This window comes from Pithys albifrons, chromosome 10 (assembly GCF_047495875.1).
Source record: "Pithys albifrons albifrons isolate INPA30051 chromosome 10, PitAlb_v1, whole genome shotgun sequence".
Taxonomy (NCBI): domain Eukaryota; kingdom Metazoa; phylum Chordata; class Aves; order Passeriformes; family Thamnophilidae; genus Pithys; species Pithys albifrons.
The window spans coordinates 25,328,998-25,344,012 of record NC_092467.1 but is presented as its reverse complement, the minus strand read 5'-3'; the positions used below and the strand labels follow the sequence as shown (position 1 = coordinate 25,344,012).

The 15,015-nt window shown below is 40.7% G+C and overlaps 1 protein-coding gene across 1 annotated transcript in view; it reads left to right on the top strand.

The window, feature by feature from the left end:
* The window catches only part of TRABD2B (TraB domain containing 2B), a 280,531-nt gene that overhangs the window by 244,076 nt on the left and 21,440 nt on the right, over window positions 1–15,015 (top strand). Inside the window, exon 6 of the mRNA XM_071565549.1 lies at window positions 11,732–12,001. Within this exon, the coding sequence (XP_071421650.1) occupies window positions 11,732–12,001 (270 nt within the window). The remainder of the gene's footprint in view (window positions 1–11,731; window positions 12,002–15,015) is intronic.

The following is a 15,015-nucleotide window of genomic DNA, read 5'->3' as shown; positions in this document are numbered from 1 at the left end:
CCAGAGCTCTAACACAGGGAACTACACTGGGCTGCTGCTCAGCCTCGCCAGAGTTGCTGGTTTCTGTTGGCACTGAGCTTTGCTAAAGGTTGAAGTTCATACACATTGCCAGCATTGTTAAGAAAAAGCTCTGTTATTGAGTGAGACTGGGATAATCTTCAAGGGTTTAATAACGTTGTGTGCCCACGTCTTTGCGTCTTTGGGTTCATTATAGCCCTGGAATTTAAATCCCAATCCACAGTGAATAAACAAGGTTCACATGGATCTCAAATACTTTTGTGGTATTGTCTCCTGATTTCTGAAGGGAAAAGAAAACATTGGTAGCTGAAATAAACTCACTGGGGTTATTTAGCCTGGAGGAAAAGAGGCTCAAGGCGGACTTTATCGCTACCTACAGCTACCTGAGAGTGTAGTAAGGTGGGGGTTGGTCTCTGATCCCAAATAACAAGCAGAAGAAGAGGAAATGGCCTCAGGTTGTGCCAGGGAGGTTTAGAGTGTGTATTAGGAAAAATTTATTCACAGAAAGGGTTGCCACACATCAGAACAGGATACCAAGAGAAATGGTGGAGTCCCCTATGGGGATTTAAAGGGTGTGTAGATGTGGCACTCTTGGGACTTCGTTTAGTGGTGATTGTGGCTGTGCTGGGTTAACAGTTGGACTTGATGATCTTAAAGGTCTTTTCCAACTTAAACAATTCTGTGATTCTACAAAGAGAGCAGTAAATTTCTGCTGCCGTAGTGGGTTTAGGTTGTAATATTGCCTGCATTTGTGGCATTTTAAGTCATTTTAAGGAATTATTCCTAACACCCACAGAGTCAAGGCATCATATTGCAGCACAAGGAAGATCCAGAAGTCCTTCCATGAACTTCAGAGAGAAAAAGCTGATTTTTGAAATCTGCAGTTCTAAGAATCAAGGCTGTCTAACACCAGGGTAATACTGGTGATGGTTCAGTCCAGTCAGTGGGTGGCTCTTCCTCTGCTTCTCTTGTCCTGGCTGGTGCAGATCTGATGAACCTTATTGTGTCCTCACCTCTGACTCCAGCTGGGGCACACACGTGGTTTTGCTGGATGCCTCTATCCTTTCTCCATGGTGCCTCCCAGGCTGAAGACCTCTTCCCAGGTGCAACATGTCATTTGAGTAGCTGACCTACAGTCAGTGCCATGTTGCACAGCCAGCCTGATCCCACGAGGCTGATAAAAGAGCACACTCTTCATGGGTAGAGTTCACTTTATTAATATATACTAAAAACCATCAGCTTTACATTACTAAATTATTCTGAGATTAGAAGAGTCATTTTGAGATAAAAAGCTCTGGGGTAGCAAAGGAATATTGGCTTTTCTGCAGTTTTAGCTGTATTACAGCACAGTCTCAGAAGAAGTCCTAGTTTGGTCCCTCTCAACACGCTCCAGCTTTGTTTAGTGATAAGAAGCTAATGTGAGTGCTAGAACCTGTGCCAGATGCCAGATATAGTTTTGATGAGTGACATCTGTTAGGCTTGTGATACTACATGTTTTTCTGTCGCTGGTCAGTGCTAAAAGTACACAACTGTGGTACTCTGTCAAACGACTGGCACTTACATAAAGCATTTCAAGGCAAACAAATAGATAAACGCAGCCTAAGAAAACAAACATGCACATAAAGTGCAGGGAAGAAGCTTCGTTACTGTGATTTACTGTGCTCTGGAGAGCAGCAGAACTAGTGGATTTCATTTTCCTGGGATTTCACTTTGTGCCATGTGGGGTTCTCTTCTTGGGAAGAGAGCTGGGCTTAATCTCTGGTTTTGTCTATCGTTTGGTGTGTGTACCAACAGTTGGGTCTGTTCAAGCTTGTGATGAGCCATTTGTCATTCATGCTCACAAAGCACCCCAGTGAAGGTTTCAATCACAGCCCATCTCCAGTTTAATTTTCCTTGAAAGATTTCCTTGACAAATTAAGTCTGCAGAGGTTATGCAAAGGACACCTGAGGATCTTGGTATGTCTCTAATCAAGGAAGCCAGTTGGCCTAATTATTCTGCAGGGGAAGCAGAAAGCCCTTGGCAGACATGCATGGACATTCCCTCCTTTTCCCCCACTGGAAGATGACTGGCACCAGAATTGCTCCTAAGACCCATCACTCTGCACCCTCTTTTCTCAGCAGAGGCTGTTAGCAGGGGCCCTAAGTAGACCCCCAAAACTCCTGGTGACCAGTGCTAGCCAGTTAGACACAGGAGGAAGGAAGCCCTGCCTTCATGCAGACCCTCCTCCATCTGCATTTTTAGCTGTGTTGGTAACTCCCTGCAGCAGGAGAGACCCCAGAGCTCCTGTACAATGAGAATTACAGCCAAGTTCAGAGAGGGAGGCTGCAGGGCTGTCACCTTTGTCCAGTTGAGCACCGTGTCATCATGTCCTCGGGGTGCTCTGGCTGTATCTGTCTGTTATCATCTCATACCCTTTGCCTGTCAGCTTGCTGACATGGAGCTCTTTAATGAATCCATAATTTCGGTCTGCGATTCTTAAATTTACCAATAAAAATAATCACAGACATAGCAATGAGAGAGATATGTTTTCTAGGGTCAGTGCAAGTTTTCCGTTTTAAGGGGAGAAGACCTGGAACCTGTTCTTTGTAACTAATCAGTGAGGCTTGCCTGAGTTCATTAAAAATCCATCTTTCTTGTGGCCTCGGATGCCTCCTGGATATTCAAGCTGTGGTTCAAGGTCCAATCTCATAAGTTTCAATAAAGTTTATATTCTCAAAAGCGAATATAAAACCTTTTCTTCCTTAAGGTTCCAGCATCAATGTGAATGCTTTGTTAAGGAAGTATTTTACTGAAGCATGGATTTGTCAGACAGAAAAAAGCATTTAATACAAGCAGTTTAATCAGCATGAGTTGATACAGAGAGAGAACCCAGGAGAAACTGGGCTAATGCATAGGGAGATCTTATGTGAATTCTGGTAGTATTAGGTTGACAGAACAGCATTAGACATTAAAGCAAGAAGAGTTTAGAGGGAGAAGTCTTCTGCCTTCATCACATTATGAGGCCTCTGTCGGTTACCAGCAAGTAAAAATGCTCACAGACACACTGAAGTGTTGCCTGAATGGGGTTTCTGACAACTGTTTTGTTCTTTTCTTGGAAACACTCAGGCCCTGTGATAAAGACAATGCCAATGGGCTATAACAGTATAATGGAGAAAGGCAGAGTGGCTCTCTGTTCCTTATTTTAGCTCAGCAGCATCAGTGACTGAGCAGATCAGATGTTCTGCAGTGTTGGCTACAGAGAGAAGTGGATTCAGTATAACAGAGATGTTGGATCTCTTGCAGACATGGTCTGCTTATGGCTCTTTGGTTCCACACTTCTGCCTGCTGTTCAGTTTAAGTGGTACATGTCTCTCTCCCTCCAGTGACAGCAGCTACTTAAGAGCTTCATTATCTGTTGTCTTGGAATTGTAAGAGCCTGGACTAAACAAGGTACTTGAGGAAGGCAACTTGCTATGATTGTACAGATCTGTGATCCACTCAGTATCTCATCTCTGTCAGGACCCAACTTCCAGAGCATAAGAGAGAAGTGCAGGAAGCAGTGCCAGGAAAATGCTGAATAATTTTACCTTAGTTTAAGTCTGAAGTCAATGAAAATGTTGCATTTGGTCCCTTGCTCAGTTATGTCTCTGTAGAAAGGTTTTTTTAAAGATGTAAAGGAAAATATGGACTCCTGTACAGGTGTCATGTCTCTGGAGAGTCTGGCAGAGAAAGGAAACTAATTCCCAGTGGAGACAATCTGGGACCAGAACCCAATTTGGATTCAAAATGAGCAAGATACAGACAACTGCTGTGTATTAGCTGTAATTCTACTGAGGAATCAAATCAATCAGCCAGTTTGGAGGGTTTTTGTCAGTCAGCTTCGTAATCTTGAAAACTGTCTGGATGACAGCTACTGGAATGAAACAAATTCATCCTCACTTTCTTTTCTATGCTTAAACCAAGGTCAGGGATGGTTTGGGAGTAAGAACATGAGATAAGAATAGTTTTGCAACTGAGTTAGCAAACCTGACTTTATGTGTGGCTATACAGCTCTGTGTCCCAGAGAGGAGCCATCGGCATCAGAAGTGCCACTGACTAAAAATGGAAGTAGGATACAGACAAGTTTTACTGAGTATGTCTAGTTTGTGCCAGCTAGAGGGAAAAGAAGGATTTGTTCAGCCCTTTACTTGCTCTTCAGTTCCTGGGGTCTGAGATTGTAACTGTGGAGATGAGATGGTGGCATTTGTTCTGAGACACTGCCCCAAACACTGTAAATATGCTGTAGAATCACAACTGGCCCAAAACTGAAAGCCAAACCAAAACTTTGAACATGTTGGAAACTTGGTGCTGGAGATTGCTCCAAAATGGGTACGAATTTTATGGTTAGCAGAACCTGTAGAATGATGCAAGTTAATTTCCTGCGCTTGAAAAATCTGCTGTGTATAATTACTATGACATCATCTCAAAGAAACAGAAAGATCCGAGAATTTGTAATGAGAAAAGAGAGATACATTGACCAGTAATAAGTCCACCATTGTTCTTTATTAAAACAATATATGTGTGTTTATTAAAAAGTTATTAGGAGGAAAGACCAATATATTTACTCTTGTTAATAATGATTTCCAAGCAATAACGGACAAAAAACCTGTAGAATAAAGCCTGAAAATATTCCAGTTTCATGAAAAATGCAACCCTAAAATCTTCATTTGTGGTATAATGCCATCACTGTAGATTTGTCAGAAACTTTGTGTACTCTTGGCAAATTTGGACAAAAGTCAGGATTTCCAGAGGTAAAGCTGTTACTCTAGCATGTTTCTGCCCAAAAATAGAGAGGAAAAGCAGAAATACTGAAAATTCATTGCAAACTCAGCGCTCAAGAGTTTATTAGAGGACGCTAAAACATTTCAGATAACATTATGGGACAAGTCTTTTAGTGTGCATGGACTGACAGAGTTGTAATTTGCCAGGTGTCCCAGGACAGGTGAGTGTCTCTTTGCTCCCATGTTGAACCAGAATTCCTGAGCAGAAAAAAAAAGGCATCTTGACCCATGGGATAGGTATTCTGTCCAAGAAACTTTCAGTACCACTTTTTTAAGACAGGGAGGCACCAAAGGCAGTTGTATTATGAATATTTTGAGCCAAACTACCCAGGCAGAAATTGCTTAGCACTAAATTGGTGTGGTGGTAATAAGACTGGAGATTTCGGGAATAGAGCCTGAGGTGAGACTTTTTGTGCCACAAGTAGAGAAGGTTCTTATTTGCTGTTAATGTGGGAAATGGAAGCAAGACTGAGGGTCGACCCATCCTTCCTGTGGGGGCACAGCCCATCTTCTGAGGCTGGAGTGTGCAGATGACAGAGTTTTCATGAAAGATGCATTAAAAAAGGATTATTCAGTTCGAAAACTGAACCAAAAATTGAGAAGGGGAAATAAGTTCAGAGCAATTTGAAACGGAACATTTTGAGGATGTTTTTGACAGCAGGAATTGGGTTTTGTTGGATTTTGTCATTTTTATATATTAACTGGGTTTTTCTTAATTGAGATCAATTTCTGAACAAAAAAGGGCACTTTGTAGCATTGAAGTCTTTGAAAACAGACTAAAAAAAATTAAAAGCTTTGTTCAGAAAATGCTGAAATGAAATATTTTTAGTTTTCTGAAATAAAAGAATTCACATGAAAATGTGGAAATGACATGTTACAAATGTTCCAGCTGCCCTCTCTTCTTTCAGCAGTTTCAGCCTCTCCAGCTGCAGAAGGCTTGTGTTTCTTCTAGACCAGCTTAGCTTTTAATGAAATAGAATAGATAACAAAAGTCTTGTTTCTTGTATTTTAAAGTTTCTTAAACTGGGAAGGAAAACATGACCATCCATGGGCATGTCTTCACAAGCTTTTCACTTCATTTATGCACAGAGTTGAGGATTTGCAGATATATATATGTATATACTGAGGACTAAATTCACTTTCAGAGTAAGGCTACAGTTCTTGAGCAACAGTGATTTTTCCCAGAGAAATAGTCTGACATGTATTCTGAGTGCAGAGACACCATCCAAGTTTGGAGTGGACTGTAATCTAATTTAACTACTTAACCTAATTTAGCTGCTCATGAGATGTAGTTGACTACGGTGCAAAAAAAATGAAAAAACAACTTTGTTTCCAATTTTCTGTTACTAATTGGAAATGTTTTAACTTTAGTGTACAGGCCTAAGCCGACTACATCCTAAATATATTAAGCTGATCAGGTGAGTGAATAATCAGGGATTTCGCAAGTTCTCTTTTGCTGTCTCTTGGGCCCAAATTCATCCTCAGTAATTTACAGCACTTAACCTGAAGCAGCTCAGATAATTCTCCAGTCTCTCCTTTGGAGTTACTCTTCTTTGCAGTAAAATATATATATGCTTTCATCTTGAAGGAGATTATCTCCCTGGTGGTATGCGCTGGTGTCCCCTGGTTATGTGAGAGTCCATGGTCTCAATCCATCTCTAGTAAGAGGTGCTATAAACAGTGCTAGGGTGGGTTAGGATTTCTGCTTTCTTTTCTGCTCTTTTGTTTGCTTCTCTCCCAAGAGCTTTCAAAATCTGAGTTTCCTCCTAGTCTGGAAGACAAAAAAAAGTAAAACTCCTTGTGGGACAGGACATTCTGGTGCCCATCTTGTGGGTGTGCATGACTCTCTGAGAGATGTGTAAGGAAAGAAAAGGCAGAAGCAGATGTCTCTGTGGCCTGTGGTGAGGGGATCAAGGATGTATGTGAGGGACTGACAAATTCCTGCCTTGACAAAGACACTCAAACTGGAATTTATGAGAATCCATCTGTAATAAAACGCTTTTAACTTACTGTCTGGCTATCATCCGGGTGCATCCCAGGAACGGTGGCATAAGGATAAAGCTGCCACATCACACATTCCTTGCTATCACCACAATTTCTGTCTTGATGAAACAAAATCTCCCCTTGTCTGACAGTTCTGAGAATTGAAGCAAGAAAACCTCAGTGATGTTGCTGTACTTGGAAGCCCATGCAAAGCATGGCAGTCTCCTGAGCAAAACTTTTCCATCACTCGCCCTACAAAGTCAAGATGCAAATAACAATTTGGCAGGCTTGGATTTTAGAAGATTCTGCACATATCTGAGGGAACAGAAGTGTTACCGCAAGATTGCTGAAAAAAATAAATTGATGATTTAGTTGTCTGGAAGATGTGTATCATCAGCAAAGGAATGTCTTCTCATGACCTAAAGTAAGGGCAAGTCTCTGGCCCTGCAGAAACCTGGGGGAGCCTTGATGGGGCTCACACCAAATGTTGCTGGCATTACTCTGGTGGGTCAGTAGATAGAGGCATAGCTGGGGTCTGCCCTGCCTGATGCTTCCATGAATCAGTGGTTGGGAAAATCCTTGTTGTTGAGGACAAGGTGTAGTGTACACCCCCACAGCTATTTTGGTAGGGAAGGGTGGACTATTCATAAGGGCTGTTCAGAGCAGGAAGGAAGTGTGGGTGCTCTGATTTGCCCCATAGAGAGGTTTTGAAGCCCATAGACAGTCACAGCCCTCTTCAGCTACAGAATTTGGATATCTCATGTGAGGGGAAGGAAGATGCTTGCCTGGGCAGGGAAAAAGACATGGCATGACTGTCAGGTGGCTTGGGGTTGAATGAAAGTGAACAATTTTAAGCCAGGTAATTATGAAAAGAAGATATTGCTGGACTTCATTATGTTAATGTCATTTTTGTGACCAGGTTGACTCAATAACCCCAGCAAATCCCAACAAGTCAATTTTCAATTGTCAGTGCCAGCACGTAGCAACACTGGAGACCACAAAGCAGAGAAAGAAATGCTGAGACAGCCTAATGAAGCATCCAGCTCAACCCAAACAACTTACATGTTTTGTTTTGTTCTTTTAATTCTTGAAAAGAATTTAAAAAGTATGGCAAATTTCACCAGAAGTGAGATAAAACCATAGAGGTTTTTTTCTGTGTATTATGCGTTTTCAAGAGTTAGCAAGAATAAATGTTTTCCTGTTTTCACTCTTGCTTTTTGTACCTTAGGACCAAGCCATGCAGGATATTTGCTGAGACTCCAAAGTGTTTTCATTTGTACCTCATTGTTTTAGGGAACTCGTTTTGCAGAACTGCATATCTCAGGGAAGGAAATTAAGGTCAGAGATGAGAAAAACCCACCTAAGGGTCTGAAATAATTTTAGTTTCTCCAAGACCACCCAGGGTGGGAATGATACATTTAAAAATGGGTGGAACCTCTAAGCTTGGAATTGCATCAAGTTATTCATGAAAAATCTCTGAGATCTTTGTGTGGACCAAGATATTTGGGTGGTACTTTCTCACTCTTTCTTGAGAAAAGGCACTGTGGCCTCACAAACTGAAAACTAGCCTTGCTTTTTCTCTGGCTTTAAAAATAGCTGTGTATCTTGAAAAGCTGCCTCAGCAATAGTGAAGGAATGGGAAAAAAGTCCATTATATCCCCATGGTTTCATACAGTGCAGCTGTGCTAACAGAGTGCATGGAGACCGAGACCAGAGGAAAGGCATGAAATAGTCCATGAAATGAGCAGTTGAATCTAACAGCAAAGCTTCTCTTAATGGGGAGATTGATTATCCAGGTATCCTATTGCAGACAGCAAGGTTCTGTCTTTATTTTTAGGAAAAAATTCAGAATATCAATAAATTCAAGCCCTTTGAATTAATAACATTTTTACTGAAATCAACAGTAAAGTTGCCTTCTTTTGGAACTCTGTTTTACTTTAAATTAAAATTTTGTAATACTCTCACAGTATATGTGGATTAAATATCCATATATTGTTTTGATTTTACTTCTGGTTAAATGTCTGTAGGATGACAATCACATTTGAAAATAACCAGGTTAATAATTAAATAATTATGTTTTGTAATATTTTACGTTTACATTTGTCTAATGTAATTATTTTTATATAATAATATACTATAATTATTATAACTGATTTATTAAATCAGTTTAAAAAACACTTCAATTTTCTTGGAAGGGGCAAGCATGCATCAATGTACAGCCTTCAACAGTCCCTCTTAGGTCTTGGTGCAATTATTAGTGGTACAGGAATAATGGAACAAACATCCACCAAATGAAATATGCAGTTGCCACAGTGGAGCTATTCCCCCTGAGTCACCTCTAAAGTACAAGTGGTTAGTTTATAACCCTCTTTAGGTTACAACATTTTAACGTTCCTTCAGTGTTTATTTATTCTCTTCCCAAAGAATGTTCTGAAATATCGAGTTTACAACCTGTGGCTCAAGTGATGGTAGTGGAAACAATTAAGCTAGAAACTTTCAAAGCCACCACTGGGATTTTGATGCCCAACTCATTAATTTTAATAAGAAGGGACCTGCCAGTCGTCTTAAGTGGTTTCTAAAATCTCAACCCATAAAAACACCTCTCTACTTGTTCCAGTTTACTGGGAGCTCAGAGCAAGGTAAACACATATAACAAAGCAGAAGGTGTTAAAAGTTGGAAAGTATGTGTTCAGAGGTCTCTAAGACCATTCAAAGAAACCAAACAGCGGCCCCAGCCTTGAGCTGGCAGATGTGGGACTGCTCCTGCCTTCAGCATCTCAGGGAATAACTGTTGGATAAGAACATGAGGCACAGTTTTGGTGCCAGGGAGAAGAAAGTCAGTTGGAATGGAAATCTTGGCATCAGCTCTGTTCCAGTGGCTTCTTGCCACACGTTGGTGCCTGCTGACATCGCAGTGACCCACATGGTGTTTGTAGATGCTTCCAAGTCCTTCCTACCTGCCTAAACTTTCCTATCCAAGTTCACACTCTGCTATCTTTCAAGCTGCTAAATGGCTGTGTTTGTACGTTGATACTTCACTGATCCACCGTTACGGTTGGATAAAAGAACTGTCCCCTGTGGCCTGAGAGACCCACTCAGTGCAAACCTTGAGTGCCTTTTCATTTATGTGAGTCTGGAGGTGACTTTGCTTCAGCCATGAGCCTGTGTCACAGCCTAAGAATTCTTAGGAGAGCACCAAGAGCTCTCAAAGCAAATTGCTGCACTGATGAAAACTCCCCCTCAACATGAAATATGGAAGAAAATATTAATGGGGAAAAATATTCAGAACCAGCAAATCTGTTTGTGTTACAAAATAGAGCATGGAGTATGAACAATTTGAAAAGTACTTACTGGGAGTCTGAATGCTTGGAAAAAGAGGGAAGTAAAATGGGATTTTATTGTGTCCTTCATTAATTAAATCAACCATGGAGAATTTTAGAATTAGTTTAAACAGGTGTCCTTCTTTTCTGTATCTGTCATGTGATGATCTGTGAAGAACTTCATGAATGTTGGCTGCAAATGACCAAGTTACTCTAGGTTTTACCAGTGAGTCTCATAGTAGCAACAATTAATTATCAGTAGCTATTGGAAGGACCTTTGGATGAAACATGATGCAGTGGTAACAGAGATGACCATCTTGACTGGTATTGTAACAGACTTAAAAAAAATCGGAAAAAAGCTTCCATTAGTAGTAGATGTGACTTTTTTGGAAGAGAACAAAATGTTCCATAAATGAAACATGTGGTTTCACTTGCGGTACATTTTGTGCATTGTCACCAATGAAGTTTAGGATTTTTTATAACTTTTTCATTAAAATGTCTTACTGGTTTCACTCAGGAGACAAAATTTTTCACGTGGTTTTAATTGTTTCTGTCATAAAAGTCATAGCATCCATGTAATAGAAATAGTTTTGCAGACCACAGCTTCATATTGCCCATTAATTCTCTCCCATTTTCTGTACCTACAACTCACTGGCCCATCCCAGGGACAGGAAAAGCTCCTCTCTTGCAATTAAGATCGAACATGAACTTCTACTGAAGTTAGCGGGTGGGGAAATAACTTTGTGTCAGTCCTGGTTTATTAGATTTTTGTTTCAGATATCTTTGCTCACAGTAAGTTCAGATGGCTGCATACCACAGGAGTTTGTATTGACTTTTTTCTAAAATCAGTGAAATTCTAGAAGATGAAAATAAAAGGTCTTTTTCTGAGTCATTCCAGTCATACACAAGAGTTGGTAGTATTTCAAACGAGAGTGAAGAGCGCTGGCAGTATTGTTTCAAGGAGGCTTTGCACAGGTCATTTACCCCTTTTTTCTGCATTACCTGCTGTAGGTCAGGTCTCACATACCCCATCCCAGCAGCCTTTCCATGCTTCTGTTATCAGTCTGGGCTTCCTTGTCCCCAGTTCTGACTCAGATGCGCAAGCATAATTTTTCTTGCAGTCAAAACAATGGCTTGTTTTCCACCGATGATATCTAAACTTGGGGAAAAAAAGGAAGGAGAGATAATGAGATAACTAGTGTCATTCATTTAAAATGAGATTCCGTTAATGTATCTATTTTCTTTAGAGAGTAATTTTTGCCAGGCACATTTGAGGGTCATTTGACAGTTTTATCATTTGACCTCCGGCACAGCACGGGAGGTTACATTGATCCCTACTACAGAGTCTAAAGCCTCTAAGAAGTAATTAAAGGACCGGAAAATAAAAATAGTATATCCACTGCCTTTTCCCCTTTATTCACTTCAGTGTTTGCTTTGAAGCTTCATAGGAAATGCCACTGCTGTTTCAGCTCCAGAGCAAAAGCCCTTCCTCCTTGCACACCTTCTCAGCATTTAGGAGCACCCACCAAGCAGTACAGTCCTCTGCTTTCACTCCTTTTTACCATAATTCCTCCCTTATTCCTCAAATATTTGAATGTTGTGTTTTGCAGTTCAGGGATGACAAAGACAAGCCCAGCCTTGGAAGGATCTTCAGTGACAGCCCTGCCCGCTGTCCCTCTTTCTGAGCAGGTCCCACTGACATCGCCTTCCTTGAAGCCCCTGCAGATGGATGAAGAAGACAGCCTGTCTCCTCACCTGTTGTTGCCAGATAGCATCAGCCAGCTGGAAGAGTTTGGCAGACAGAAGAAATGGCACAAGAAGCAGCACAAACACCATCGCCAGAGGCAGTTCAATGACCTCTGGGTTCGGATAGAAGACAGGTGAGTCATAACTGTTATGGTCCCTGTCCTCTTCTTGCTGGCTCGTGTGTAGATGCTCTTTACAGATCCCAGCTCTTGTTGACTAGACCATAAATGGTCTAGAGTTGGAGAAAGGCTAAATGGCAGAGACAGGGAGTTGCAATGATGTTTTTGGATGCTAATGAAGAACTAGGAAGAAAGCTTATAGGCACTCTTGGTCTAAAAGTAAAGAGAAAAAAATTATTGCTTAGAATATTTAAAAGATACATAAACAAAGGCTTGTCAGAGTAAAAACATGAAAAGAACAACAATAGAAAATATTCTGTATTTGCCTTCTTTCTTCCAATAATTATTTTCCAATTTTCAGTGTCAGTTTTCAGCCCAAAGGCTCGCTCATTTTCCAACCATGCAGAATATTCCTGGGAGTTTTTAAGGGTCTGACATATCTGATCTTCAACCTTCTTAACTGTGTTCTGGGGCTGAAATAATTTAACATCTCAGACTGCATTTAAAACAGCAAACTGAGGCAAAATGAAGTACTTAACTAAAGTCTCTATGTGAAGAGAATGGAGGTAGGCACATTTCCATGGCCATTCCAGTCTTGGTCTGAGGTTAAAAACTCCCATTCAGTGTTTGACTAAGAGCCTTCATGTTTGACCAGTGCTTCTCAGTGTGTGCTTTAAAGATTCCTGAGTAATTTATTCTCCCACTTCTAAAACTGGGAAAGCTCTTAGTGCCTTTATTGAGGCCAAGTCCTGGGCAGATAAACAGCCACAATGTTTATAGATCTTCTAACAAGTAAGAGGAATTAAATAATCTCTTGGGAACTGGCTGCTCACCTACACATGTAATCATTGTCTTTGAGCATTACTCATTCCCACTCTCATAGCACCTAAATTCCTTGCAAGTTTCTCAGAGGTTTCCCCCTTAGCTAAGAAAAAAGGTTCACATACCTTTGTTTTCAGATTTATTTTTTTATTATTTTAATTCATTCCTTTTAATGGACCAGTTGTCTCATTTTTTGTAGTTCATTGTATTCTCAGGGTGAGTGATGTAAGGGTTGTATTAAGGTGGTGCATATTAATCTTAGTGTAATAGGGCTATTTCTGAGATCAGTGCCAGCCTGTAAGAAGGATTCATGTATTTTCTTTTCAAAGTGTGTTGAGTGGTTGGATCCTCTCCACAGAGGATGTTTAAGCATGAACTAAGAGGCATTTGGTTCACTGTAGTTGATTGGCTCAAAGACAAGGGACTTTTCTATCCCTCATTTTCCACTGACTTAGATATGTTCCATGATGTCCCAGAATTTCACAAGGGTGTCTGGTCCAGTTCACCATATGTGTCTTACAAGTGAGATGCAAGTGAGATCTGGTGGGAGCCATTCTATCTATTCAGAACAGATACTGGATATTGGATGTGATATGGCAGTGGAAATGTGTAGTTGGAGTTTAAACTGGTGCTTGTGGACTTTCGTTCCTTTTGCTGGTTTAATTAAAAAATGTTCCTAGGAAAATTATTTAAAAGGTAGTTCTGAAAGTTAAATTACTTGTTCTGTGCTCCTGTGAGATTTACTCTGAATCAAACCCTTTTATCCTTCAACTTCCATTTCATAAGGATGGAGATTGGAATAAGGAAATGTAAGTTTCCGCTCCCACCACGCTGGTGACGAATCAAACACTGTGTGTCGTCTACCTTGCTGAAAGATCCCAGGGTGATATTAGTGGGAAATCACAGCCCTAGAAACGAGGAAAGGCTGGAAGAAGGGAAGCCTGCCTTAGTGCTTTCAGATGGTTTTAGTGCTTCTACAGTTCTGGAGTAACTTCTGGTGTTTTCCTGGAAACAAAACAAAAAAATACAAACCGTTCAGCTAAATCAGAGACTCGCAACCAGCTCTGGTTTCCCCATAAATTGGATGGGGTCTCAACTTTCATAAACCAGCTGCTGCTTATTGTGCTTTTTGCAGTTGGGTTTCATCAGCATTAATTGCAACCTGGACCTTGCACAAAGCAATAAGCAGCGAGTTCTCTCTAACTGGTTCCTTTCTGATTGGCAAGAAAAGAGTAGAAATATGTGTCTGTCACCAGAGTTTATATTGTGATCACTCCTGGAAGGAAACAAGCAGGATGGCTGATAATTCAGGCAATGGAGTGTTACCTGTGCAGGAGAGAATCATGGACTTCTATTGCATTGCATCAATAATGCTTCAGCAGTGAGATTTAGCACTCATTTTTGGTGGGTATTTGGTGTACTTGGAAGTTCTCATTCTGGCCTGTCCCATAGATCCATGTGCCTTTACATACACTTCAAATGGGGTTCCCCATGTTCTGTGTGGACCGAAGTCTCTGCATATAGTATTGCCCTCAGCTATGGCCCCATATTTCCAAATGGTTTTTCTTCCAGGCTGAGTTTCCTAACTCACCAGTTGTCACCTGAAAGTTGACTCAGTGACTTTTAAGACAAGGTAAGGGGATTTAGGTCTTTGTTAAGGCTTTGGGGTGAAAGCTGCATGAAGCTCATTGTTTCCATGCGAGGTCTCCAGAATTCAGCTGTTTGAGCTGCCTTTCAACCTGAAAAGTCAAAGAGAAATATACAGGTGGAGGACAAATCCAGGCAAATTTAAACCAGGTTATTGATTCTTGTATGAACCTCATTGAACTGTGAAATGACTGTGGTTCATACAGCTCTTTTCCAAAGCTTTATTGACCATGGATTAGAGGACTTTATGAGCCATGAATTGCTGGGCTTTTATGGACTACACATTTCTAGGCGATCTCATACACTTCCAAGGAAATCTTAGGGTATTTTTTTAAGCTACCAACAGAGAAACAAAGGAAATGAACACAGGAGAACAATCTTAAAGGAACATCAAAGGTCTGACTCCAACCTATAAAATCCAGGAAATCCATAATTAATTGTTCCACTAAGACTTCAGCTCTCACAGTCTTTTGGGTCTGATCCGAGGTTATAGCTACAGTCTGAAATGGCCTCATGAAATATGAGTCATCATTTAATGTCACACATCATTATTAGTATTT